The sequence below is a fragment of the Aquarana catesbeiana genome, linkage group LG04 (genome assembly GCF_042186555.1).
Source record: "Aquarana catesbeiana isolate 2022-GZ linkage group LG04, ASM4218655v1, whole genome shotgun sequence".
Lineage (NCBI taxonomy): Eukaryota > Metazoa > Chordata > Amphibia > Anura > Ranidae > Aquarana > Aquarana catesbeiana.
In genome coordinates, this window is record NC_133327.1 from 466,679,531 (window position 1) to 466,706,638 (window position 27,108).

A 27,108-nucleotide genomic window follows, 5' to 3' on the forward strand; every position below is an offset into this window, starting at 1 on the left:
TTTTAATAGGAATTCCAACTCTTTATCCATTGGAGAGTATTTGAGCATTGTCTGCCGGACAAGTCAAACTTTTAATCAGAAGATATAGCAGCGTCAATTGTTGGTATCTTCCACCTTTAGTAAGTTTTTTCCTCCATAGGATAAGGTGTGAAAAAGTTTTTAGGAGGGAAAAAATGCTTATCTGGGTGATCCCACTCAGAATACATAAACTTTCCCAACAATGAATGGACAGGAACGGCATGCACAGCTTTGAGGAGGCTTTAGCGAACCCAAAACAAGAAGTGGACACTCAGTTAAGGGTAGCATAAAAAGTGGAGCGGACCAATTCAGTAAGAGATTGCACCCACAATGTGAAGCTGATCCTTCCGCATATGACCCCTCAGAAGAGGCGTCATCAGCCTGTTCACGGTCCCCTGAGAGAAAACATCTTCTCCCGCCCCCAGATCCTCAGTTTGAGGGTCCTTGGGTAATGGAATGGAACCTGTCACATTTTATCCCAATCTGGGATGCGATTAAAGCCACTAACCTTTTTCCCATCCTATCATGGCTGAGGAAAAAAAAAATATTTAAAAAAAAAATATACGCAGGGGCTGCAGTGTTGTAAACAGTTGCAAACATTCCATGGCCCCTGAAGGCTTACTCCGACCAGCCACCCCGTCTCAGGGGAGGATGCCATTGTATAGATGAGTTTTAGGCTTTCAAGGCTTGAGGAAGATCCCTTTAGCCCTATTTTGGGGTGTTTCTACCTCCCCTTCTGACCACAGCCGATGCATAAATGCAGAGGTACTACCAGAAGAATCGCATCCACTGCTTTGAGCAATAGTCCAGCCACTGCCATTAACGCTCAGCCTGATGCTATTAGTAAATGTGCTGAGGAAATGCCTGTGTCACCAACCACTTCCATGACCCATTTTTGCTCTTGTGTCCCTCCGACCGCTGCAGCCAGCAAAACAGGAGCTTTTTAAAACATACTCCCGCGCTAAGCGTTGCTGCACGTCAATGCCGCGCTAAGCCCTGCCCCTTCAGCACATTGCGCCCCCCTCTGTTTTCAAAAGAAACTTTTCCCACGCGAATGCAGGCCTCCGATCCGATGGGATTGGCGTGTGTGTGTGTGTGTGGGGGGATGGCAAGGAGACTTGGTGACCATCCACCGTGCAGGGTTGGTGAAAAAAAACAATAGTTTCGCTTCCCACTTCCCAGGGAGAGATTTGTCCAGGTGAGGGGTGTTTAGTGAAAGAAAATCCCCCCCCCAATCTTACCAGAGGTCTGAGCTGCTCGCCAGAGGAAAAGCCTGCTGCTTCTGACACAGCGTGATCTCTGAGGAAGCATGACAAGGTACGTGCTCTATACAGCATAAAAATTATTGCGGCGCTGAAAAGTTCAAAATTAAATTGAAGAGTGGGAGGAATCCAATCACCAAATATATTGTGCAGATGTAGAAAGAGTCACTCGTCACCACGTGGTAATGTAGTCTGCTTACCAGAAGGTGTTAGGGATTAGGCATAGATGATAAATTCTCAATAGCATCAAGCAAATCCAGCCCACTGGAACCCCTCATCAGACCACAACATCCGTGGGATTTCCTTTACATATAAACATCTCCCAATGGTCACTTCAGAATTAGGCATTCAGGCATGTAGTCATCATATATCCGAGAAAAGAAAATGAAGGACCCATAGTGAAGCCCGTAATGATAGATAAAAAAAACTTTTATTGTAGTAACTTACAGTTGAAGCTTAAAACAGCATGCATCAATGATAGGAACAAACGGCTGCAGCAATCAGCGTACAGATGTCAGCCTGCCTGACACGTTTCATCATAACAGATGTCTTCAGAGGCTGATTGCTGCAGTCGGACCTGCAGCTGACTTTTTAGGTCAAAAATCTGACGGACTTTAGATTTGAACATGTTTCAAATCTATCCGACTGACTCGAGGTCGGTCGAGAAGTCCCCTCGTCTGTATGCTAGTCTGATGGACGAAAACCAACGCTGGGGCAGCTATTGGCTAACTTCCTTATTTTAGTCTGGTCGTACGTCATTGCGTACGAATCCGTCGGACTTTGGTGTGATCGTGTGTAGGCAAGTCCGTTTGTTCGGAAAGTCCGTTGGAAGTCCGCCGAAAGTCCGCTCGTGTGTACGCGGCATAAATCGTCTTTGTATAGAGGGGCATTCAGTGCACACATGTTCCTCTCACGCACAAAAATCTGTATTGTCTTCCAAATTTACAGTCAACCCTTCCAGTGCATGAAATTGTGCCCCTTAACAAGGTGGGGAGATGTCTTCTTAACATTACTGACTTTTGTACTTGTATCAGACTTTGGGTACAAGAACTGGTATCTGCTAGAAAAATATATATATATATATATATTTCTGCTCTCCTCTCTTCTCCCAAAAAGGTTTTATGCTTCAAATCTCCCGCTTTCCTTTTTTTTCAAACTGTACAGGTGCTAGCATCAAAAGGAATTGACTGCTCCGGTTTCTTTTTGTTAACAATTCTTTCCACCACACCCAAATGAAACTACTCTGTTCATCTCATTGTGGACTTCAAGGTTCTAAACACCATTGTGCCCTGACATTTTGCATAGGAACCATGCAATTGTTGATAATCTCTTTTCACCAGGGAGATTTCCTAGTCTTGATAAATATTTAGGATTATTACTTTTCCCTATTCTCTCTGGCCACCAGAATGATTTGCAGTGGGGAACCTCAACTTTCAATTTGTGGTCTTCCTTTAAGATTAGCCACTGCTCCCTAAGTTTTCACTAATGTCCAAGCACCAGTCTTGCTGTTTGTGAACCAGTAGCATGCTAGTGATTGTCCAACTATGCCAAGTCTACCTGTGTTTGATCCTGTACACTTCTTGATAGCAGATCCTTTGGTTACAACCACGTTTCTTCCTACACAGCTGCTTGTGGGCTCTAGGATATAAAGTCTCTTTTTTAATCAGCTGCTTTGGCAAATTGACACAAAAACCCTTCAAAGAGAAATCCGTTCTAGAGACAGATCCATAATATCTCACTGGATAGGGAAAATGCCTCCAACCTCAGACCAGGGCCTGTTATGGTGGCCATGGTTGCCAATGTCCATTTGGTGAAATGAGGGTCATCTGGTGAGAACACAGTCCAACAACCCCATTGTAGTGATCTACATCAACCATCAAGACAGAATAAAAAGCTTAGTGGCTAAAGACGAGGAATACATGGTCTCCTCTCATCACTCCTCACCTCAGGAGTGATGGTCAGGAAGACTTCCTGAGTTGTCAATGCCTAGACTAAGGAGAATAGTGTGTACACCACAGTGTGCGTAAGATGATCTGTTGTGGGGAACATTGCAAATGCACCTAATGGCGTGCAGTATTACTGCAAGGTAGTTTGTGGAAGCAGCAAATGCATTTGTAGGCATAGGCAATACTCTTTGATATAACACCATGATGCAAGGAATTCTGAGCTTCTCTGCAGTCAGGTATGGATCAGGCAGGATGACTTCCAGTCTGTAACATCACGTGCAGCATTTGAAGAGCCCACTGGCTCCCGGATGTTGTGAAGCAGTGGCACTTCCTTATACTAGTTGACTGGTCATTTCGGGTGCCAGGAGGGCACTGTAAAAAGTGAATGTTATACTTATCATATGGGAATTTTAATCCATAAACATGGTATGCAATTCATTTTTCACTCGTCTGTTTATCTGTCCGAGCTTTCTACGAGGAGAAGTTTATGTTTTGTTTTTTTTTTGATTCTGTGATCACACAGATTCTGTGATTCTTTACATCACACCTAGTATTAGGTAGCACTACTCATCTTGTATTTATAAGTCATATTTAGACATCAATCAAAACCTAGTGCTGAGTATACTTACAGGTCAGATTTAAGGCTCAGTGGTCTTATTTCAATGGCCTCTAGAGTTTTATTTTTTAGATTTTTCTTTTGTTCAAAGTGTTATTCACATGTGCCCCCCCCCCCCCCCCCGCCATCAGTTCCACCATTTCTCCATTGGACCGCAAACCCGTTCATTTGGTTCATCAGAGGCCTCCATTTAGGCCATCCTAGATTTATTTCCCCTTTAGAAGGTAAACGTTCCTCTGCGCCAGGCTAATAGGGTCTCAAGAATAGCAGCATTGTGCTGTAAGCAAACCTCTCTTCTTTTCAATACATTTTATTGAAGCATAAATTGAGGCAGTAAAATGCAAGACAATAGAAAGGGAGTTCAAATCATCTTGGCAAAAATGGTCACAAAGCTGCCCCCTCAGAACAAGAGCAATTGTAATTGACCATCAAGTAATTAAAAGTGCAATTTCCTGCACTGGATATGACATCACTCCGGCCGGGGGAAGAGGCAGGTTTAGTGAGTTTTGGAGCCATTTTGTATTTTAATGGTTTTGACGCCACATGCAGACAAGTGGATCTGACTTGAGAGAGGGGTTTTTGCGCCAAAACATTATGGCTCCCACTTCTGCCTGATCCTAAGTGTCTACATGCCAGCTGAAGGGTTTTTCTGGTATCTATTCATGTGTACTGATGTGTGTTAATTGCTGTACATTTAGCCTGGATCTCCTCCCTGTTCTAATGAAAATGTATAGAATACTTGTAGCTGAGAGAGTTTGCTCTTGTCTAGATAAGGGAACTGTGGGGAGATCTTGATCATGTACTCTGATGTATTATTCTATCTCTATATGCTGCATTCTTTCATAAATATATGAAATTCAAAAAGATAGTTTTTTGAGTGCTGCCTATTATTTATATATAGAGTATTCCTTGGTCTTTCTTGAGGAAACCCAATCTATCCTTTCAGCACCCTTATTTATGTAATTAAAGGAGTTGTAAACCCTCAAGGTTTTTTCATCTTAATGCATTCTGTGCATTAAGGTGAAAAACCTTCTGTGCTGCAGCTGCCCCCCAGAGCCCCCCTTTTCTCTCTCTTTTTAGCTCCAGCTGCTGTCTCGGTTCCTCATTGGATAGATTGATAGCAGCAGGAGCCATTTCTGTCAATCAAATCCAGTGACACGGGAGATGGGGACGGGGCTGAGTCTTGCTGTCTGTGTCAATGGATGCAACAGTGAGACTTGAGCGCGAGCCCGCACGGGTGCCCATATGGAGAGCTTCTGTTCGTGGGGGCATCCGATGAAGAGAAGGAGCCATGAGCGCCGTTGGGACACTCCAGAAAAGGAGGATCGGGGCCCGCTCTGTGCAAAACCCTTGCACAGAGCAGGTAAGTATGACATGTTTGTTATTTTACAAAAAAAAAATAACAAACCTTTACAATCACTTTAAACCTTTATGAACGGATGTTGTGATATGGGTGTGGATAAGCTTACATTTAGTTTTACTATATTATGTTAGTGTGGCCAGATCCAGATGGATCTACCAGAATGGGGGTCAGCAACCTGTAAATCACGATCTACCAGTAGATCACGCACAAGTGACTGGTAGATCTCGGTCTGGGCTTGCTGACCCACCACCCCAAAGCATCAAACAGTGTGCAATGCAGAGGGATTACTTTTAAAGTTGTAAAGTCAGTGCTGCCTCCTGTCCCATGCAGAGTGATACTAACTGCACTTCACCTCTTAGTGAAGTACAGCTAGTATCGGTGGTCTAGTGGTCTCCAGAATGGTGCCGGCAGCAGGAAAGAAGAGATCTTCATGTCAGTGTGAAGCAATACACTGGGCATAATAGTATATAGGCCTGCTTTCACACTGATGCACTGTGGTTTAACCACAAAGTGGGTGCAGTGCAGTGTACCTGCAGCTTTCCTGCGTGTTTGCTGCACTTAACCACAGACTTCTTTTATATCCTGCTGTTTTACCACCCCCCAACTATAGTGTGAATGAGTCCTAAGGGTGCTGCTGCCAAATGCAACTAAGGGCTCATTCACAAGTTCAGATGGCACTGCTACGCCTCTGAAAAGCGATCTGAGTGTGTGTGTTGACAGGTGGTGAGGAGGCAACATGTTGCTTCTTCACCACCTGATTTAAACCCATGAATGCCATGCAATGCACGCAATTGCTTCACGGTAGTACAACACTTAGAGGTTTAAATCAGGTGTTAGGGGGCGACACTGTGCCTGGCGATCTTTGACTTCTCCTGTGTTGTTCAGGTAGATCTCCAGCTCTTTAAGGTTGCCTACCCCTGACTATACTGTTTTGCAGGCATTTTTCTAAAAATACAATCACCCATTTTCTGCAACTGATCATTCTACTAAGTCAGAGCACTTCTTTTGCCAGCCGCTTCTGTACCTCAATTTATAAGGCTTCTACTTGGTCTTCAGTCCACACCTTTCGAAAATTGTACAGGGTGCATGTGGCTGCATCGGCAGGAGTAAGCTTTAAATAGAAGGTCCTGCAGGTGGAAGTCAGATCAGTTACTTTTTGTAGGGTTACATCGGCATATTAGCCATGTTTCTGTCCCTACTCACCCTTCACTTTCAGGTACTGCTTTTTGATGTGCCACAAGTTAAAGAATATGTCCTCCAACAAACTCTGGGTGAAAATAGGATTTTTGTACTCCACATAAATTCGTTTTTACAGTATTTCATTGGCAGACGCAACTCCTTTCCATCTAATGGGTGTTTTTTTATTTTGTTAGTCTGTTGTCACAGCTAGGAAGTTATCTTTTTCCATGTATTCACTGCTTTGGTACCATTAAGTTTATACACAAGTGCAAGAGCATTGTCGCAGGAGAGTCAGAGTATAGTGTCCAAGCTTTCTGTAGGTGGTAGTATGACCACATGTTGGAGGAAAGATCTCTGTGTCCTCTAATAAATTACGGATGCAGAACCAAGGTAAAATAATGCTGTATAAAGTGAAGCAAATGCTTTTTTGAGCATTTATGTGCATTGAGCCATATCGGTCAATATACTTATTACAGTGTGTGTACAATTCCATAAACACCTACCGTATGTGCAATTGTTGCATAATTTCAAAAATAAGCAGACATATCATTTTCTAATGTGCACTAAATGCAGAAAATCTTAACTGGCAACAAACATGTTGCCCTGGCTCCTAACCGTATATGATTTCCAAAGCTTGATTTAAATTTAGAATATAAAAATTGTGAATTTCTTAAAGGTTACTCTGAAAGCAATGAAAATGTTTGTCGATTTAAAGTCAATTCCTTCTATATGCTCAAATAAATGCATGCATGAAGAACAAGATCTCAATTAATACGTTAATCCCTAAAGGTGCATTGGCTCTTCGTAAATTTAAAATCTTACTTACTGGACATAGGGTTTGATACTTGGTGTGCCACTTTTAAATGCCTCCTCTTCATTATCTTCCACCTCGTCATTAGTATTCTCCTCAACTTCATCATTGCTCTTCAAAAACGAAATCCTAAATTAAGAAAATATATTTCAGATATGACTTTCTAATTAAAGACAAAACAATTTATGTGAATGTGGAAAACACATATTTGCAATAAAATATACATATTTTATTGCCTTATTTTAAGATTTGTTTTGATTTTGAATTTCTAGTACATTGTAAGTTACAAACTGGAGATATACAGGCACAAAGCTGGTTTTGCACAGTGAGCGAGTGCCTACTGTAGCCAACGAGCAAGATTTAGGCTTCATTCACAAGAGCATTCCTATCTGTACACCCGTGCAAAGGATGCCTTTGCACTGACACAGCCACTGGTCTCAATTTGCAGCCATGTGTCCTAGAACGCAGTAATGCTTAAAAAGCTTGGAACAATTTGCTCCAACAGGGAAAACAATAGGATTTTTATGTCACACTTACCTGTAAAATCCATTTCTTTGAGTACATCAGGGGACACAGAGTCAGGCTAATATTCATTACCTGCTGGGTTATACATCATTAGGTGAATGGACACTGGTAGACCGAAGGTCTTCAGACAGGAAGTGATCCCCTATATAACCCCTCCCATACAGGAAGTACTTTAGTTTTGTAGCAAGCACTAAATACTCAAAAAAAGAGGGGAAAGATCTCTGTGTCCCATGATGTACTCAAAGAAAGGGATTTTACAGGTAAGTATGTCGTAAAAATCCTATTTTCTTTTTCATACATCATGGGACACAGAGTCAGGCTAATATTCATTACCTGCTGGGACATCAAAGAGCAATAGCCTTGAGGGGAGGGAGACACCCTGCCAAACAATAGCCATCAGAACTTATACGGCAGCCCGCAGTACACTGCGGCCGAAAAGCCGAATCTTCGGCTGCTCGAACATCCACTTGATAAAATTTTGAGAATGTATGCACTGAAGACCAGGTAGCAGTCTTACAAATCTGAGTCACAGATACCTGATGGCGAAAAGCACAGGGGGTTCATATACCCCTGGTAGAATGAGCTCTCACTCTAAAAGGGAGTAGCTTTATGTTTCAGACCGTAGGCCTGAATGACCAATTGATGGACCCAATTGGTAATGGAAGCTTTAGAGGCTGCCTGCCCCTTCTTGGGTCCTTTTGGTAAAACAAAACAAAAAAAAAAAAAAAAAAAAGAGTCTGATCCTCGGATCTCCACAGATCTAGACAAACCTTGACTGCCCGGACAACGTCCAAAGAATGCAGTTGTCTCTCTTCCGCCGAACGGGGCTGAGAGAAAAAAGAAGGCAAAATAATGTCCTGATTTAAATGAAAGGCTGACACCACTTTTGGCAAAAATGATGGAACAGGTCATAACACGACTGTCATGGTGAAGGATCAAGTACGGTTCCCTGCATGAAAGGGCCGCCAACTCTGACACCCTTCTAGCCAAGGTGTTATCCATCAGGAAGGCAAGCTTGCGTGACAGCAAGTTTAATGGAATTTTCTTATTAGGTTAAAATGGTTGTTTCTGTAACACAGACAGCACCAAGTTCAAGTCCAAGGGCACATAGGTGACCTAATGGGGGGAAGCAAGCGAGTTGCCCCTTGCATAAAGGTTTGGATCAGTGAATGGGAGGCCAAAGGCCTTTGGAAGAATACTGATAGGGCCGAAACTTGACCTCTGATTGTACTCAAAGTTAATTTGATTTCCACAGCTGACTGTAGAAAAGAGAGAATTCTCCCAATCACATATTTCGGAGGATGCTATTTTCTGGCTTCACGCCAAGCAATACAAGTCTTCCAGATGTTATGATAAATCTTCCTACTGATAGCTTTTCTAGCATTCACTAGAGTAGATACCACTGGTCCCGAGATGCTACGGTCCTTTAACACCCTGGCTTCAATAGCTATGCCGTCAAATTTAGAGACTGTAAATTGGGGTGGAATATAGGGCCTTGAGACAGTAGATCGAGGCGACGTGCAAGCATCCATGGCCCGTCTAATGTCAGTCTCACAATCTCCAAGAACCAGGGCCTTCTGGGCCAGGCTGGTGCTACCAGAATGACTGGAAACCCCTCTCTCCAAATCCTGCACAACAAATGTGGAAGGAGAGGGATCAGAGGGAAAGCATAAACCAGGGAGTACTGGCTCCATGGAGCTATCAGAGCATCTGCTCCAATTGCCAGAGGATCTCTTGTTCGAGACACAAACTGCTGTAGCTTGTTAAACCTGGATGCCAGTAGGTTGGCCTCTGGCCATCCCCAACGTTGACTAATTTCCTGGAACACCTCTGGGTGTAGGGACCATTCCCCCGGGCAGATCTGCTGGTGGCTGAGATAATCTGCCTTCCAGTTCTCTACTCCCGGGATATGAACTGCCGATATTATTGGCACACGTCCCTCCGCCAAGGCTAGTATGTAGTTCACCTCCTTCAGAGCTAAAAGACTCCTGGTACCGCCTTGGTGGTTTATATAGGCCACTGCCGTGGCATTGTTGGACTGAACCCTGATGGGGCAGTCCTAAAGCTCCACCGCACAGGATCGTGGGGCCAGACTTGGTGCCCGTAATTCTAGGTCGTTGATGGGCAGGGTCTGCTCTGTCCTTGACTATTTCCCCTGGGCTGTGAGCCTGTCAAGGGTCGCTCCCCAGCCTGAGAGACTGGCATCTGTAGTCAGTTACAGGGAGAAAGGATTTTCCCTTTCGCAGGTTCTGATCCTGCAACCACCAGTTTAGGCTTAAGCATGCCTAAGGAGATAAGCACATTGGAAAATCCAGGGTTTTTCTTCCTCTGTTCCAAGCCAACAAGATGTCTTGCTGTAAAGGCCTGGAATGAAACTGGGCATAGGGCACTGCCTCCAAGGAGGATACCATCCTTCCTAGAAGACTCATACAGAACCGAATGGAGGGTTGTCTGGTGCCCCTTAGCTGATGCACCTGATCCTTCAGGGCACAGAACCTTACGGGTGGCAAGAATACTCTTGCTTGGACCGTGTTTCGAATCAGACCTAAATATTTTAGACTTTGAGCTGGTCTCAAGGCTGACTTTTCGGTATTTATGATCCAGCCTAAGCTTTTCAAATACCTCACTGTGTATATTATGCTCTGTTCTAGAGCCTGTACTGAGTGATCTCTGAGTAGGAGGTCGTCCAGATACCCGAGCACCAGGATCCCTTGGGCCCTTAAAAGACCCAGTACTAGTGCTAGGACCTTTGTGAACACCCGGGAAGTTGTAGCAAGCCCGAAGGGTAGCGCCACAAACTGAAAATGACATTCCTCTACTGCAAAACGTAAGACCCTCTGACTAGGTTGAGAGATAGGTATGTGTAAGTACGCGTCCTTTATATCGATGGGGGCCAAAAAGTCTCCCCACCGGAGTGAGGTTACTACTGAGCGGACAGACTCCATCCGAAAGGATTGTATCAATAGATACTGTACTTGTTCAGGGACCTTAGGTTCCCATTTGGTTTCTGAACCGTAAACAGGTTTGAGTAAAACCCTGTGCCCCTTTCAGATATACGTTTCCTTTTTGAGGATCTGAGGGAATGCTGGATCTTACAAACCCCTGGGGGGCACCCCCGTAACTCCAGCTTGTAACTGCAAGATATAATTGAGGTGACCCACTTGTCCTGAATTGTTGTTTTCCAAATGTCCGCAAAGTGCAGCAGCCTTCGCCCTACCCGATGGAGTGGAGTGTCCCCTCAAAAGGAGGGCTTGGTGCTGGGTTTATAAGAACTTTGGACCCAGGGCCTTTTCTGGCCTTGCGGCTTGCCCCTGGCCCTAGCTCCCTGTTGGCAGCGGAACCGCCCTGACGCTGAGACATTTGAGGACGTGGTCCCTGGGTTTTTAAACAAGGGACGTTTGGTGCTTTTCTTCACAAGAAGTAGAGAACTCTTCCCTCCAGAAATCTTTTGGATATATTTGTCCAAGTGATCACCGAATAAACGTTCCCCATGAAACGGGAAACCTACCAATAACTTTTTACAAGGAAGTTTGGCTGACCAAAGAGAAAAATATCCTGGACGGCCGCACACCATAGAAGACATCTTTATTGATATGAAGAAATAAAATCCAAATGCAGTCACCTCATGTACAGGGAGGAACAGGAAAGATAGCTAACATGTTTCACGCCCCATCATGGCGCTTATTCAGTTTGGCTGACCAGTTCTTAAGCCATAAAAGTCTGCGCATATGTATTGAATCCTTTAAAGCATCAACGGCAAAACACAGCACTCAAGGAATATCTGTCTTACTTTCAGGCAGATCATCCTCCTGGTTAGGCCTATCCGGTCGTTTGACTTGATCCGTTACGGAATGGCAAATACCAATTGCTGCAACAGCTGGCTGAATAGCTGAACTGGCCAAAGAAAAGGAAGCCTTTAATAATAACTCCAATTTCTTGTCAACAGTGTCTTTCAAGCCCTGTGCGTTATCTACCGGACAAGTTAAGTTCTTGTTTAAGGAAGAGACTGCTGCTTCTACGGCTGGCATGCTCCATTTTTTAACAAACTTTTCATACATGGGGTATAAAAGGGAAAACCTTTTAGGAGGCAAAAGTCCTGTCAGGATGTTCCCAATGAGCATACACCACCCGTTCCAACAGGGGGTGTAGCGGGAAAGTCTGTGCAACCTGATAAGGTCTCAGAGATCCCAAAGAAGACCAGGGGGGCTCAGTCACCTCTGCAAGAGGCAACTTAAAGGCAGAACGAACCATTTCAGTCAGAATCAGGATCAAAAACCTCTGCGACTGAGAGGCAGACATCGAGTGAATATCTTCTTGTCCAGGTTGCTTGGAAGCAGACTCATGACTCCACCAAATCCTGAGCTTTAAGCTCTTCCCCATCCTCAACCCATTCCTGCATAAGACGAGGAGACTCCGAGGAGGGGGATCTGTCATGCTTCCTGCCACCCTGTGGGATGGAGGCAATCATGCTGGCAATCCTGTGCTCTAACTCGGCTAGGGATGAGGACAGTTCATCCTTAGTGATGAAGGCTGAAGCAGCAGCGTTGACTATAGGTACAATACCAGATAGGCGCAGTGGCTCAGATTGCCCGGGAGCCTCTGGTCTTTCAGGGGATACAACACTAGGGATACGACTAGGTTCATCAGGAATTACTGATGACGTAGGTGTGCCCTTTCCTGTGGTGTTAGTACCACTCCTCTTTTTGGAAGACATTCAATGCCTGCAAACAAAGAGTACTTGGGTGTAATTAAAACACCTCAGAAGAGAGACCCTTTAATAGGGCTCACCAAGTCCCTATGCAACAATCCTGCTAAGCAACTTTAGCCTGCCAAGCAACACCTGGTGACTCACATGACCCGGCTAATGAAAAATGAACCACTGCAAGTGTCTGTTCAGAGCCTGCTCTGTCTCACAGCTGCCTTCTCGAAGCAGCACATGCTTGACTTGCGCAGATTAAATAAGCTGGGTGTGCGCCGTAACGTTCTATGCGTGTATACGCATGCATGTGCACGGTCCCGGCGAATGGGCGTGACTGTAATCGTGTACGATGCAAATTTTCGTGCGCCCAGATAAAGGCTACAACGCATGTGCGGCAAAGCCGCGTGCGCCATGGCTGCCAAAAAACTGCTGAGCCCAACGGTGCTCTTGTGAATGCACGAGCGCCATGGCGATCCAAAGCAAAATGGCGCACCGGTGTGTGCGATCATACAGTTGAAAAACAGCCAGACACAAGCAAAAAAGGTACACTTTGCAAACACCCACAGCTAGCCCAGAACTCCCCCGTATGGTCACCGCACACAGGTGTCCAGCCAGGCTAGCTTGACTAATTTGTTACAAATCACTGGGACAACCCACAATAATAAAATAAAGGGGTTTCACTTACCCGTCCAGGCGCAGGGCTACTTAGAAGCTAAGGGCCCAATCTTCACCCTTCACAGCGGGTTCCTGTCGCTTGAACCTTCAAGGACTGGGTACCCTTTCATGTTTAGGGTCCACTCCCTTGGACCCGTACAGCACCCTGCAGGAAATGCCTCAGCGCTGTAGTGTCCAGGATTCCCACTCCGCCCAGAGGCCACGTTACAGGCAAAACCTCGCAGGATCTTGAGCCTTCTTTGCGAGGCTCGGGTACCATTTAGCCAAGCATAAAAGCCTGTGTCAAATGGATCCAATCGGTTAATCCCTTGATTCATTTTTGGAACCGTTTATGGGACTAGCGACCTGGAGCTCAGAGAGCTCAAACCGCGCCATACACCTTGCAGACACTGGTAAAAAACTAAAGTACTTCCTGTATGGGAGGGGTTATATAGGGGATCACTTCCTGTCTGAAGACCTTTGGTCTACCAGTGTTCATTCACCTAATGATGAAGTATAAACCAGCAGATAAGATATTAGCCTGACTGTGTCCCATGATGTATGAAAAAAAAAAAAAAATTGTCCCCCTAAAGCAATTAGATGGTCATTGGATAAACAATCCACAGTGTTCTTTATTTTCATTTAAATATTAATAGCCAGTTCTATTTTTTGCATTTAGAAATACATCCAGAACTAGCTTCTGTGGAAATCTATTCCACATTTTCATAGCTTATACTTTCCAATATGTAGAGATTAAGACCCCTTTCACACTGAGGCGCTTTGCAGGCGCTATAGCATTAAAAATAGGGCCTGCAAAGCGCCCTGAAACAGCGGCTCCATTCACTCCAGTGTGAAAGCCTGAGGGGCGTCAGAGAAAGTCCTGCCAGCAGCTTCTTTGGAGCCTATTAGGAGCGGTGAACTCACCTCTCCTAAAGTGCCCCTGCCCATTGAAATCAATGGGCAGCGCCGGCAAAGCGCAGCTTTAGCAGCGCTTTGTGGGCGGTTTTAGCCCCTTTTCGGCCGCTATCGGCCAAATAATGCCGCAAAAACGACGGTAAAGCGCCGCTAAAAATAGTGGCGTTTTACCGCCGGCGCCCAGGGCGGCTCAGTGTGAAAGGGCTCTAAAACTATTTTCTTACAGAAGCTGAGTGCCACCCTGTCAGCTGCAGTGCTGTTAAAAAAAAGTCTCCAAATTACTTTTTTGCTGCTGTGATCAAAATTCCAGTTAGGGGGTGGTTACGTTCGTTCTCCATGGTCTCACTAAGAATGTATCCACCCTCTCTTGCTCGCTCCTGACATGGAAGAGAAACTGTGGGATTTGATATGGACATACAGCAATGCACACAACTGCAACTAATGTGCACTGCTCTTTCAAAACAAACAGAAGTGAGAGGGAACAAATATGAGGTTTGGGAGCTAATGTAGGACATGACAAAGAGGCAGAAAAACAGAGTAAGACGCAGGTTCATGAGAAATATATTACATGAGCATTAAATAGTGGATGTGTATAGATTATTTCTGAAGAATATAGATATTGTTTAGTGTCACAACTTTGAGTCAAGCCTAGAATATGGGCAAATTATGTATTTACATAAGGTGATTATATTCCTCCTTAACTGCCGCTTCTCAAGCAAGAACAAAGTACAGTATATATCTTTCCTCATAGCCGAGGTTCTCCATGCCCCTTGAAAATGTAGTAGCTTCACTGTATCCAGTTCCGCAGCATTCTTTTTAAGTGAACTGGTGCCCAAAACTGAACTGCATATTCAAGACGATGCCTTACTAATGATTTGAGAGGCAAGGCTATACCGCTATCTCGAGTCTATACCTCTTAAGAAGGTATCTTTCTTACTTCATAAGAAGCTTGTATGCCATTATTAGCTCTAGATCTACTAGAATTCCAAGATCTCTCTCCATCATTGAAATTCAGATTTACCCCCCCCCCCAGACTGTATGGTACATGCATGTTTTAAGACCCTAAATACATCAACATTAAACCTACTTTGTCAAATAATTACTTCAGCAGTGTTGGTAGAATTGTCAAAGTGGGTGTGGCCAGATCATTCCAGACCAGATCAGCTCATTAAGAGGTAAGTGCATTAAGAGGGATAGTTAAATAAAGTCTAAGCCTACTTGCTGTATACATTGCACACATATTCCTAAGTCTTTGTATCCACAAATGTGGCACAAGTTAGTCTCAGACACATTAATCTCAGGCATAACAATTCTGAATTGTGTGGGACTGTGCCATATTTAGACCCTATTCTCGCAGAGCCGAGTACAGGGGCTCCTACAAAGGTTATGCCCATTTACACTGTACCCATAAGCCCATTCATATGCAAATCGCTGTGGAATTGCATATGTATGAATTGGAGTATGAATGAGCCTACCGCTAGATTTGTATATGATTTATCGATTCATTCATATTTAAATCCCCCCTGCAACTCCTTCATAGAGCAAGCTGAGGGAAGCTCCTTCTGGACTCTAGCCATGGAAAGGACTTTGTGCTGCTGTTGCATCTCTCCATTCTGCTGAGTGAGCTCAAGGGGAGAAGGGGTCAGTACTGGAGAGGTTTACCTTATAGGTTTATGGTATTTTAAAGGCACTCAATGTATACCCAAATATACAAAACATTGCTTAAAGCATTTTACATACAGTTTATTGATCCACAAAAAAACAAGAAAAAAAAAAACAGCAAAAAATAATAGTAAAATTGATGATATCTCCATATATCTTGACCACCATAACTAGTCACATATGGGAAGTTTGTAGATGTCTTTATATGGTGAATAAGCTCTAACATAATTTGAATACAATTACATAAATCTTCATCAGGGGGTCATAATAAGGTGGTATGTTCTGAAATATAGATACACATGTCAAGAGAAAAGACATTCGATAATGTCAGCTGTGTAAAATGAGAAGACACTCACAATTATCAAAGAAAGCAGTTACAATCAGTGGGTTCTCCCATGCAGACCTCATGGCGTAGACTCAAAAGACATACATGAATCACAAAGGACATCAATATGGCTGCCCCAGCTAGAGTGAAAACCAATCTTGTCCCTGACATCCTTTGACAGATCTTTGGTCTTGCTCACAATGGTAAGATTTGAATGGAAGAAAGATTCTGTGGACAGGTGTCTTTTATACACATAACGAGTTGTCATTAGGAGCACCTTCTTAACCACTTAAAGTGGATGTAAACCCAAATTTTTTTTTTTTTTTTTTTTTAGATATCATACTGTAGAGTATAAGATTTCCTATCATTTGAGCCCAGTCTTGCCACACAGAGTTAATCCATCTCTGAGCAATCCTCTTATTGTTCAGTGAGAAAAATCTTGACAAACTGAGAAAAACTTTGTCAAATACTCCCCCTTGCTGTGAGTGACAGGTGATTTACATCTCGTGCACTAGCCTAAGACATGGGCATTATTTTTTAATTCCCTCCAACTTCTTTCTTCAACAGCTCTGCAAGAATTGGCTGTTCCACACCTCAGCATGATTTGGCATGCTGAAGTCATGTGGTTACTTTCCTGTCTTTTCACTGGATGTTAGAGATCATAGAAGAGGTTCAGCAGAAGTTCAGTGTTAGAAATACACAGGAGAAATGCATATTGACAAGGAGTGTAGAGGTGGGCGGGAGTCTGACATCACAACTCCACCCACCGAGCTCCAGACAATAGACCCACCCACAGAATATGCAGTTTTTTGGGTCTAATAACAGACAGAGGGGAGACATTTGACAGGTAAAGATACATGCAGGAGGCATGTATATCCTTATAGATAACCCCTATAGCAGTAGTTTAGAAAGGATGAGATTGGGTTTACATCCACTTTAACCACTTCAGCCCCAGAAGATTTTACCCCCTTCCTGACCAGAGCGTTTTTTGTGATTTGGCACTGCGTCGCTTTAACTGACAATTGCGCGGTCGTGCGATGTGTCTCCCAAACAAAATTGACGTCCTTTTTTTCCCACAAAGAGAGCTTTCTTTTGATGGTATTTGATCGCCTCTGCGATTTTTATTTTTTGCGCTATAAACAAAATAAGAGCGACAATTTTGAAAAAAAACGCTTTATTTTTTACATTTTGCTATAATAAATATCCCCCAAAAATATATATAAAAAAAAAACATTTTTTTTCCTCAGTTTAGGCCGACTGTATTCTTCTACATATTTTTGGTAAAAAAAAAAATTGCAGTAAGCGTTTATTGATTGGTTTGCGCAAAAGTTATAACGTTTACAAAATAGGGGATAGTTTTATGGCATTTTTATTAATAATTTTTTTTTTTACTAGTAATGGCGGCGATCAGTGATTTTTATTGTGACTGCGACATTATGGCGGACATGTCGGACATTTCTGACACATTTTTGGGACCATTGTCATTTATACAGCAATCAGTGCTATAAAAATGCACCGATTCCTGTGTAAATGACACTGGCAGTGAAGGGGTTAACCACTAGGGGGCGGGGAGGGGTTAAGTATGTCCTAGGGGAGTGATTACTAACTGTAGGGGGGATGGGCTAGCAGTGTCACTACACTGCTCCCGATGCCAGGGAGCTGTGATCAGTGACACTTGTCACTAAGCAGAACGGGGAGATGCTGTTTACATCAAATTGCAATACTTTTTTTTGCACCGTATTTGCGCAGCGGTCCTATAAGCGCACTTTTTTTGGAAAAAATTCACTTTTTTGAATAAAAAAATAAGACAACAGTAAAGTTAGCCCAATTTTTTTTATATTGTGAAATATAATGTCACACCAAATAAATTGATACCCAACAGGTCACGCTTCAAAACTGCGCCCGCTCGTGGAATGGCATCAAACTTTTACCCTCAAAAATCTCCATAGGCGACGTTTAAAAAATTCTACGGGTTGCATGTTTTGCGTTACAAAGGTCTAGGGCTAAAAATATTGCTCTCGCTCTACCGGTTGCATCGATACCTCACATGTGTGGTTTGACCACCGTTTTCATGTGCGGGAGCTACTCACGTATGCTCGCCTCCGCCGCTACCGACTGCTCCATTAAGCGGCGGAGGGCACCGGATCACTTCTTTGTAAATGGGCAAACTTACAAAATCTGCAGGGGATCAAATAATTATTTTCCCCATTGTAATAGATTCTAAGTGTAATGTTTTAAATCCACAAGGGTTCCCATGACCATACAGTGCATCCGGAAAGTATTCACAGCACTTCACTTTTTCCACATTTTGTTATTTTACACCCTTTTTCTCCAAATTGGATTAAACTCATTTTCCTCAAAATTCTAAAAACCATACCCCATGACATATAAAGTAGATAGTGCAGCGCTAAAATCCAGTCCACATATCAAACAGTAAAACACCATCCATGTGATCTTCAGTGATGATATATGGATGCAACATGCAGGTGACTCAGTGGGTATGTATGAAACCTGAACCAATAATAAAGATGGCCTCTTACCTTACCGAGGGGACCCTTTAATTATAGAGGGTCAGATATACCTTGCCTTATGGGCACAAATGGATGGTACACAAAAGATCCTGGACAATCCGGATATAGCAGGGAACAGCAACTAGTCTGCGTTGATATCTCCAATGTCACGTGGATCATGCAATCATAAAGGACACAACATAGTGCTCTCCGCAATAATAATAGTATTTAATGAAAGAATGAAAATAAATTTACAAACAGGGCACTATATCCAGTGCCAGATAAAACAGCATGTGTTAGAACAAGATGTGAGATGGCAGCGGGTGACGTCATGACGCTTCCTTCCATACGGGTTGCGTCCCTATGGGTGGGGACTTTATCAGCGGATACGGAAGCTACGTAATCACCCGCTATACATACACAGAAAAAAACAGTTGCTATAGTAACCCGACGCTGCATCAATTGACACAACGCGGGGTGGGGATAGCTACACGTGAATATGATTCTGGAGGTGTCCCCACTAGCTATTTGCAACATAAAAGGATGTGATAGCAACCAAATAATACTGCAAAATTCTCGCAATTCGTGCAATATAATTAATAGCTATGCCCCTGCGCACTCAACAATAACAAAAGCTAAATAAATGTGCATAATGGCGAATAACATAATATAAAAATATATATAAAAACACATTTCTATCGGAAAGATATATATAAAAAAAATTTTTTGATAAAATACCAATGTTAAAATTCATTAAAAACGCAATGCCATCCACGACAATCTACTACACTAACTTAAAAACATACAAATACTTAATGATCGGTGATAAAAAACTGATCTCAAAATCAACATTTAATCCATAGGGACAGAGCACCTGGGTTTCATGTACCCAGTAGCATTCACTCTTACTTAACTGGCGTATGAAATTCCCCCCCCCCTCCAAAGTTTGGTGACTTTCTCCATGCCCCAGAATTTGAGGCCTTTAGGGTTTTGTTGGTGAAATAGTTTAAAATGTGTAGACACATTGTGGGTCTTCAGACCTTTTTTAATCTTGTTAACATGTTCTGCTAGTCGAACATGTAAGGGTCTAGAAGTCCTGCCAATATATTGAAGTCTGCATTCACACTCCAACATATAAACTACTTCCACTGTGTCACAAGTAATCAATTGTTGTATATGATATTCTCTATTAGTAACCGATGCTATAAACTTTTTCCGTTTTTTCATGTTCACCTTTGAGTGTCTACATGGAACACAACGTCCACAAGCATAAAAATCTAAAAAAGAAAATAATCTATTCTCAGACGGAACAGGGGAATTTAAAACACTAGGGGCAAGATGATCCCTAAAAGAAGGTGCTTTCTTATATATAAACTGTGGACGTGTAGGTAAAACAGGACCCAACACTTTGTCCTGCTTTAAGATAGACCAATTTTTTTGTATAATTTTCTCAAATTTTCTATACTGAACATTATTTTTTTATTAATCCAAAGAAAAAAAGTTTATTAAAGAGCAGCAATATACATATATATACTGAATCAAAAGGTATTTTCCAATACATAGTGGGTCATTACATAAAGAAAATATACATGTTACTTAAATTTATCTGAACATTTCCTGTCAATCTGGCCATATCACATGCCCTGTTCTAGATAACACCACCAGCGCCCGCGTACTTGAATCAAAAATCCAGGGTTAACCTCATTTAAGTACCAATGCCCAGCAGTCTGCCTGTGACCAGATCCACCGGTGCCATTCCCGGTACATTCAGCCATGGCCCCCATAACTTTTCGAATTTCTGAGCGGAACCCCTGTGTTGATAGATTACCTTCTCCTTCCGGAGCACATCTCCCATTTGTGTTAATCCACTCCTTAAGGGGGATCCTCTGATATCCAATGAGCCATAATTACGTTGCGTGCCTGAAACAGGGATCTAATGACTGCCACCCTAGTGCTCTCTTCCCAGTCCAACTCATCTAGTATATATAAAAGGCAATGTCTCGGGCTTGTGGACACCGAAACCCAAAACACTCTGTTTATGGTGTCCACCACCCCCCTCCAGTAGGGGTGAAGCTTTGGGCACCTCCACAGTAGGTGGATCAGGTCTCCGTGATCCCTCTTACATCTGGTACAATTGCTCTTGCTATTAAGTTAAACAATGGAGTCGGGGAGGGGATCCACTCCGAAGATCTGCCCTGGGCCGTTTGAGATTTTATTATATGCAATTAAAACATGCTCTGACTGCGGCAACCCGAAAAGACCTTGCAAGGATTCAAACGTACGCAATTTTCCATTGTGGATGATCTGGCTAAGATAGACCACCCCATACCTTTTCCATAACTTGCCGTGCTGAAGTTTAGATAGTTCTGGGTATGAGTCATTATCCCAGATAGGGCTATAGTCTATGTATCCCGTCACCCCTTGCAGATATCTACTCTTATTCCAGATTTTTTGGATAAGGTTATATGTCGGGAATAATTTGTTTGGTTTCCCAAATACTGTCGACTCCAGGGCAGTTGATACCGAGTCCCTCTCCACCGTATATAACATTATTAATTCAGAAGAGTCACCGGTCTCTCCCTCCCTGTCCGTTCTTGTGTGAATCATACCTATCAACTGTTGCAGCTGCGCAGCAATATAATATAGCCAAGGATTCGGGAGGGCAAGCCCCCTCATCCTTAGGTCTTTGAAGATGCTCAAGTTTAATTCTAGGTGTGCGGTTTTTCCAAATAAGTGTACGAAACAGGGAGTTAAAAATTCTAAACACCTTTAGAGTCACTACCGTCGGGGCATTGTGGAGCACATAGCAGTTGTGGCATGAGGATCATTTTAATGAGATTCACTCTGCCCGTTACCGACAGGCAGAGTGAGTTCCACGTTTTGATCCGGTCTCTGAATCTTTGTAGCAGCGGGGAGACATTCAGTAGTCCATAATCACAGATGTTGGGTGTCACCTGAATACCCAAGTATCTAAACGAAGTAGCCAGTGGCACTGTAGTAGAGGTCGGGGGGGTCCCACCCTTATCACTCATCAGAGAGGATTTGGTCCAATTTATCTAAAGGCCTGAGTATCTATCAAACTCTCCCCCAGTAGCCATTGCCTCCCTGAGAGAGCCCTCCTAGTAAGATCATAGTGTCGTCTGCATAAAGTATTATTTTCTCTTGTTTGTTCCCATACTTAAATCCTACAATTCCTGGGGTCGCTCTCACTTTAATCACCAGGGGCTCAATGGCCAATGCAAACAGCAGGGGTGACAAGGGACACCCCTGGCGTGTGCCCCTTCCCAGCGTAAAAGTGCGGGACATAGCTCCAGCCGCCCGGATAGTTGCTTGAGGGCTGTGGTACAGCAGATGCACCCAGGAAATATAAGACTCTCAAAATCGGCGAAGAACCTCCCAGAGGTATTCCCATCCAACGCTATCGAAAGCTTTCATAGCGTCCAATGAGAGCAAGGCCCTCTGCCCTACATTATCCGCCGGAGATTGCATATTAAGGTAAAGCCTCCTTAAATTGACAGCCGTCGACTTATTAGGCATAAAGCCGGCCTGATCAGGATGAACAATGCCCGTGATGGCCCTGTTCAGCCTGAATGCCAGGATTTTACCAGAAAAGTTGTGGAAAGTCCCCGTGGGGTTTTTTAGCAGCAATCATCAAAAAAGATTTTTGTAAAAAGTATGTTTTTATGTTTGATGATTGCTGCTAAAAAACCCCACGGGGACTTTCCACAACTATTCTGGTAAAATTACTTCGGGGTGCACAGCTACACCAGCCCCTGTTTAAGTGTCAGGTGATGCTAGAGTGCCAGGATTTTGGCCAGAAGCTTAATATCACTCTGTAGCAGCGATATGGGTCTGTATGAGCCTGGGTTCATAGGGTCCTTTCCAGGCTTCAATATGAGGACAATATTAGCCACGGCCATGGAAGGAGGCAAAGCCCTCCGCTTCCAAGCCGCGTTAAACACTGCTAAAAGCCTGGGCAGGAGTATATCTGCATATTGCTTATACACCTCCATGGGTATCCCATCCTCCCCAGGGGCCTTACAGTTGGGAAACGCTGCTAGTGCTATCTGTAGCTCCTCTAAAGTAATAGGGGCATCTAGAACCTTTCTTTGTTCCGCCCTAAGTTGTGGAAAATCAATGCTTTGCAAGTAATCCGTAAGCTCCGATTGGGTATACTGTCCAGTCGGAAGATAGAGATTCTCGTAAAATCTGGTCAGTTCTTCCACTATTAAATCGGGGGAGTTCACTATCCTGCCCTCTGTTTTGATAGCCCCGATAGTCGGGGCATGTTGTTGGGAATTAGCTATTCTGGCCAGCATACGCTCCTTGCTTTCTCCTTCCTCATTTAAAGCAACCTTGGAGAAAAAGAGCTTTTTTTCTGCCGTGGAAGTCAGCAGCCGCTCATAAACTGATTGAGCCGACTGCCACGCCTCCCTGGCAGATTCTGTCGGGGTTGTACATATGCCTCCTCCAGAGCCGCTACCTGTTTTTCAAGGTCCTTTCTGTGCCCTGAGTAGTTCTTCTTTACCTTATTAATCTCAGAGATAAGTAGCCCCCGACATATACCTTAAAAGCGTCCCACATTGTCGTCGGGGAGTCCGTAAAGTCCCTTCCGTTCAGAAATTCCCCCATGCTCCGCTCCATCTCATCGAGTGTCAAAAATAGTTTTCGCCAGTAAGCATTAAATTTCCACGGGGCTCTAATCAAATATATCACTACATGCGAGTGAACTGAGACACTGCGGGGCTTATACAGCACTTTTGATACGGATGGGAGCATGGCCAGGTTACCCACGGCAAGGTCAACTCTGGACAGTGTCCCATGAGTCTTGGAGAAGCAAGAAAATTGTTTATCAGCAGGATGCTTAAACCTTCATATATCAATCCAACCCACTTCGTTCAATAATCTCAGCAATGGAGACTCCCTCGATGCGGCAGAGACCCCAGAATATGGGTGTCTGTCCATGGAGGGACTCAACCAGCAATTAAAGTCGCCCACTATCAGTAGCGGCAAATCCAGTTTGCCCTCCAAATATGTCAGCAGTAGTCGGAGTACCGCCACCGAAAATGGCAGGGTATATAGACACAAGCCAGAATACAATATACTTTCCCCACTCGGCAATGCAAAAAAAAATGAATTGGGCCTCGGTATCAACACAGACATCAATTTCCTGAAAATCTATGGAATTATGGATCATTACACTCACACCCCTGGAATAGGAGGTGGGAGTGGAATGATAGGCCCTGCCCACCCATGCATATCTAAGGCAACATTTTGTTTAAGTGGTTAAATGCGTTTCTTGCATACATAAAATCATAGGGTGATATTTCTTCATACATGTAGATACCATCATGCGCTTAAGTGGGGAGCCCAAACCTCTGACATTCCAAGACACTATTGGTAATTCAGCCATCTGAAAAAAGCAGACATATCCTCAAGGAGGAATACAATATTAACCCCAGAGTACAGAGAGTAATATGATAGATGCAAGTCTCCTTGTTCAAGCAAACTCAGGGGTCCCCCCTGCCACACAAACAAAATAGATACAGGCCTCAAGTGCAGTGTCCAAGTACGGGGCAGAATGTCAGAGTAGGTGGAAGTCATCTCATAAGTGACAGGAAATACCAAGTCCTGCGACCATAGCACAATAGCGTGCAAATATAGCTGTCGGTATAAGTAAAAAAAAACATGATAATGCAGAAGAAAAAACAAAAAACCAGGCTGTCAACGGGACAACCCTATGAATAAAACTTAGAAACAGGAACCAACATGGTAATCTTGATTTACCCCTTATATAGGGGAAGCACATTTTTTCTTGCCTACTTCACAAGATTGCTCACAAGGCACATGGTAATATAACGTCTCCCAGCAGCATAATACTGGGGATTTCCCCTGAAGTGCAAAATTCACCCGTCGGCATAAAAATATGTACCGAGGGAAATAGGGGCATGTATTTCTGCAAACAAAAAGAGGGGGGAAACCCCAACAGCACCCAGAGGGCAATACGTGACCTTCCAACCACTTTCCTGCAGTAATCCTAGGAAGTTCTCCAGAGAGGCTCAAGTATGATTGAGTCAAGCAAGTCTGTCTCCATCTTCATCCCTAGCTCGGTGGCGTAGGGCTTGTTCGTTGCGATCCAGCCACAAGGCCGCCTGCTGGGCCTGCTCAAAGAAATGGGACTGTCTATTCGCTGTAACTCTGAGTTTGGCTGGGTACAACATAGCATAAGGTAGCTTGCAGGCCCCTCTTAACATCTGAGAATTTGGCTCTGGATTTCTGCACCTCCGCTGAGAAGTCAGGGTAGAACGACACTCTAACCCCATTCACATGTATATTGTCTTTCTCCCGTGCGTTTCTCAGCACTGCTTCCCTATCACGATAATGCAGAAGCCGGGCCAGGATAGGTCTGGGGGGAGCTCCTGGTTGCGGCGGACGGCCCGGTGTGCGATGCACCCGTTTAACTGTAAAGAACGGGGAAAAAGCTTCCTTCCCAAATATCTCAGTCAACCATGTTTCCACAAAGGCAGTGGTATCTCTCCCCTCTGTTCTCTCGGGCAGTCCTACGATGCGGATATTATTGCAATGCAGGCGATTTTCCATATCGTCAGCTCTATTGTTAGTGTCTTTGGCAAGTTGATAAGCAGCATGGGCCTCACGAGCAACTGGCTGGAGTCTGTCTTCTACCTCACTGACCCTGCTCTCCACTGCAGTCGTGCGCTCTCTGATTTTTTGCAAGTCCTGTCTTAGCAGGGAGACATCTTCTCTCAACCCTCCAAATTGCTCTTTAAGGGTATTCACAGAGGCTGTGCACACATGCACAGTCTTAAGTATGTCAGCCAGAGTAGGTTGAGCTGTGTCCTCAGCGTCAGTGTCAGCAGGAAGGAGGGGGGGTTGATCTGTCTGAAAGACTGTCTTCACACCCATCAGTGTGCAATGTATCCTGTGTTAAAGTCTCATGAACTGCCACATGTGCCCGGTCAGCGCCCCCCTCCCCCCCGTTTCACGATTCTGGAGACCCCCCATCTTTTGGGCATAATACAGCATTTCTTTCGGTGGGTCCTTACCCTGGAGCTTCTGTGCCCCCTTGCTGGAGCCTATCTTGAGTTTGTCACTGCCTCGCCGTGTGCGCTGTGCCAGGGCTGCGGCGGCGCCATCTTGGAATCCGGAGGTCATGCTTTCTCCTCCTTTTCTTGCCTTCCCCCGGGTGCAGAGAGCTGGCAGTTGATCCAGGAGGGGCGGCTTCCTCCTCCCAGTGGGCCATAAATAAATTGGCCACACTGGGAGCAAAGCAAGCCCCTATCGCTACTCCTCTGGTCTGTAATTAAAATTCCTTATTATACCAGAAATTAATTAAGGCAACTAAGCAAAAATTCCTGATGTCTGCCTGATAGTGAGGATGTGGAAAGAGCCCATTCTACTGAAGACATGGCATCTCTATGACCTATAATGGTATATAGCGAACCAACGTCCGCAGTAACCAATATAGTAGAAAAGGAACATTCTAGAGTTTCCAAAATCTATATTATATGCTTTGTGTCTTTCAGAAAGCAGGAGTTTTCAAAACTAGTGGCTGGAGAAAGAAATCAATGTATTGTCCCAACCTTGCAGAAACAGAATCAATCCCATTAACAATGGGCCTCCCGGGAGGGTAGGTGCTATTCTTATGTATTTTCGGTAGAAAATATATTATGGGAGTTCCGCAGCACAAGGGGTCAAGATAGGATTCCTTTTTTGTCAAGATTTTCTGATCCTTACCATCCTCTATAATGGCATGTAATTCGTTTTTATAGGATAGCATGGGATCCTTATTGAGAATTCTATACGTTTCTTCATCACATAATAGACAACTCATTTCAGATTGATAATATTCCTTACTGAGAATGACCAAACCACCCCCCTTGTCAGCCGTCCGTATTACAATCTCTTTACGATTTTCAAGCGACTTAATACCACGCCTGATGAACTGGGGGTCAGTAACTTTCTTCACTTTTAAGTTATTCAAATCTTTTAAGACCATACTTTTGAACACCTCCATATATTTATTATCCACATTAAGTGGATTGAAGGTGGACTTATTTCTTAATGATGAATGATCATTGCTCACAGACACTAAATTTTGACTTGGGTGGGACAAGAAATACTTTTTCATGTTGAGTCTCCTAATATATTCCTGTATGCTCACATACGTTTTGAACTTATTTAAATTTTTTGCAGGTGCAAATTTAAGGCCTCGATCGAGTACCCTAATTTCGTCATCATTAAGCGCAATGCCACTAAGATGATAAATTCCAGTCCCTATTGGGGTTTGGGCCTTTTGTAGTCGCCTACCCTCTCTCCTTCCTCTTTCTTTTGATTTTCAGGGGGGGGGCTGCGCTGGGTGGTGTGTGTTGTAAGGGGTGCCTCCACCACTCCCCCGGCTGGGGTTTGTAAATTGGAGGAGCTGGTCCCTGTCTTCTGCGTGGTCCTAAAAAAAAAAACCTCCATCATAAGTGTTTTGGTCAGATAGAGGTTCAAACCTGTTGTGTGTTGGAGTAGGTCTATCATGGGGTAAGTCGGGTCCATCCCTACTATCTCCATAATGTCGATTGTCTCTCCAGTTTTTAGATGAGTTACAATGAGGGGA

At 43.9% G+C, this 27,108-nt stretch overlaps 1 protein-coding gene across 8 annotated transcripts in view; it reads right to left on the reverse strand.

The window, feature by feature from the left end:
* Positions 1-27,108, reverse strand: part of ARID4B (AT-rich interaction domain 4B) — a 1,373,103-nt gene that overhangs the window by 506,522 nt on the left and 839,473 nt on the right. For all 8 annotated transcript variants that reach the window (XM_073627572.1, XM_073627571.1, XM_073627570.1 and 5 more), the window contains one exon: positions 7,211-7,324. In XM_073627572.1, coding sequence (XP_073483673.1) covers positions 7,211-7,324 — 114 coding nt within the window. The remainder of the gene's footprint in view (positions 1-7,210; positions 7,325-27,108) is intronic.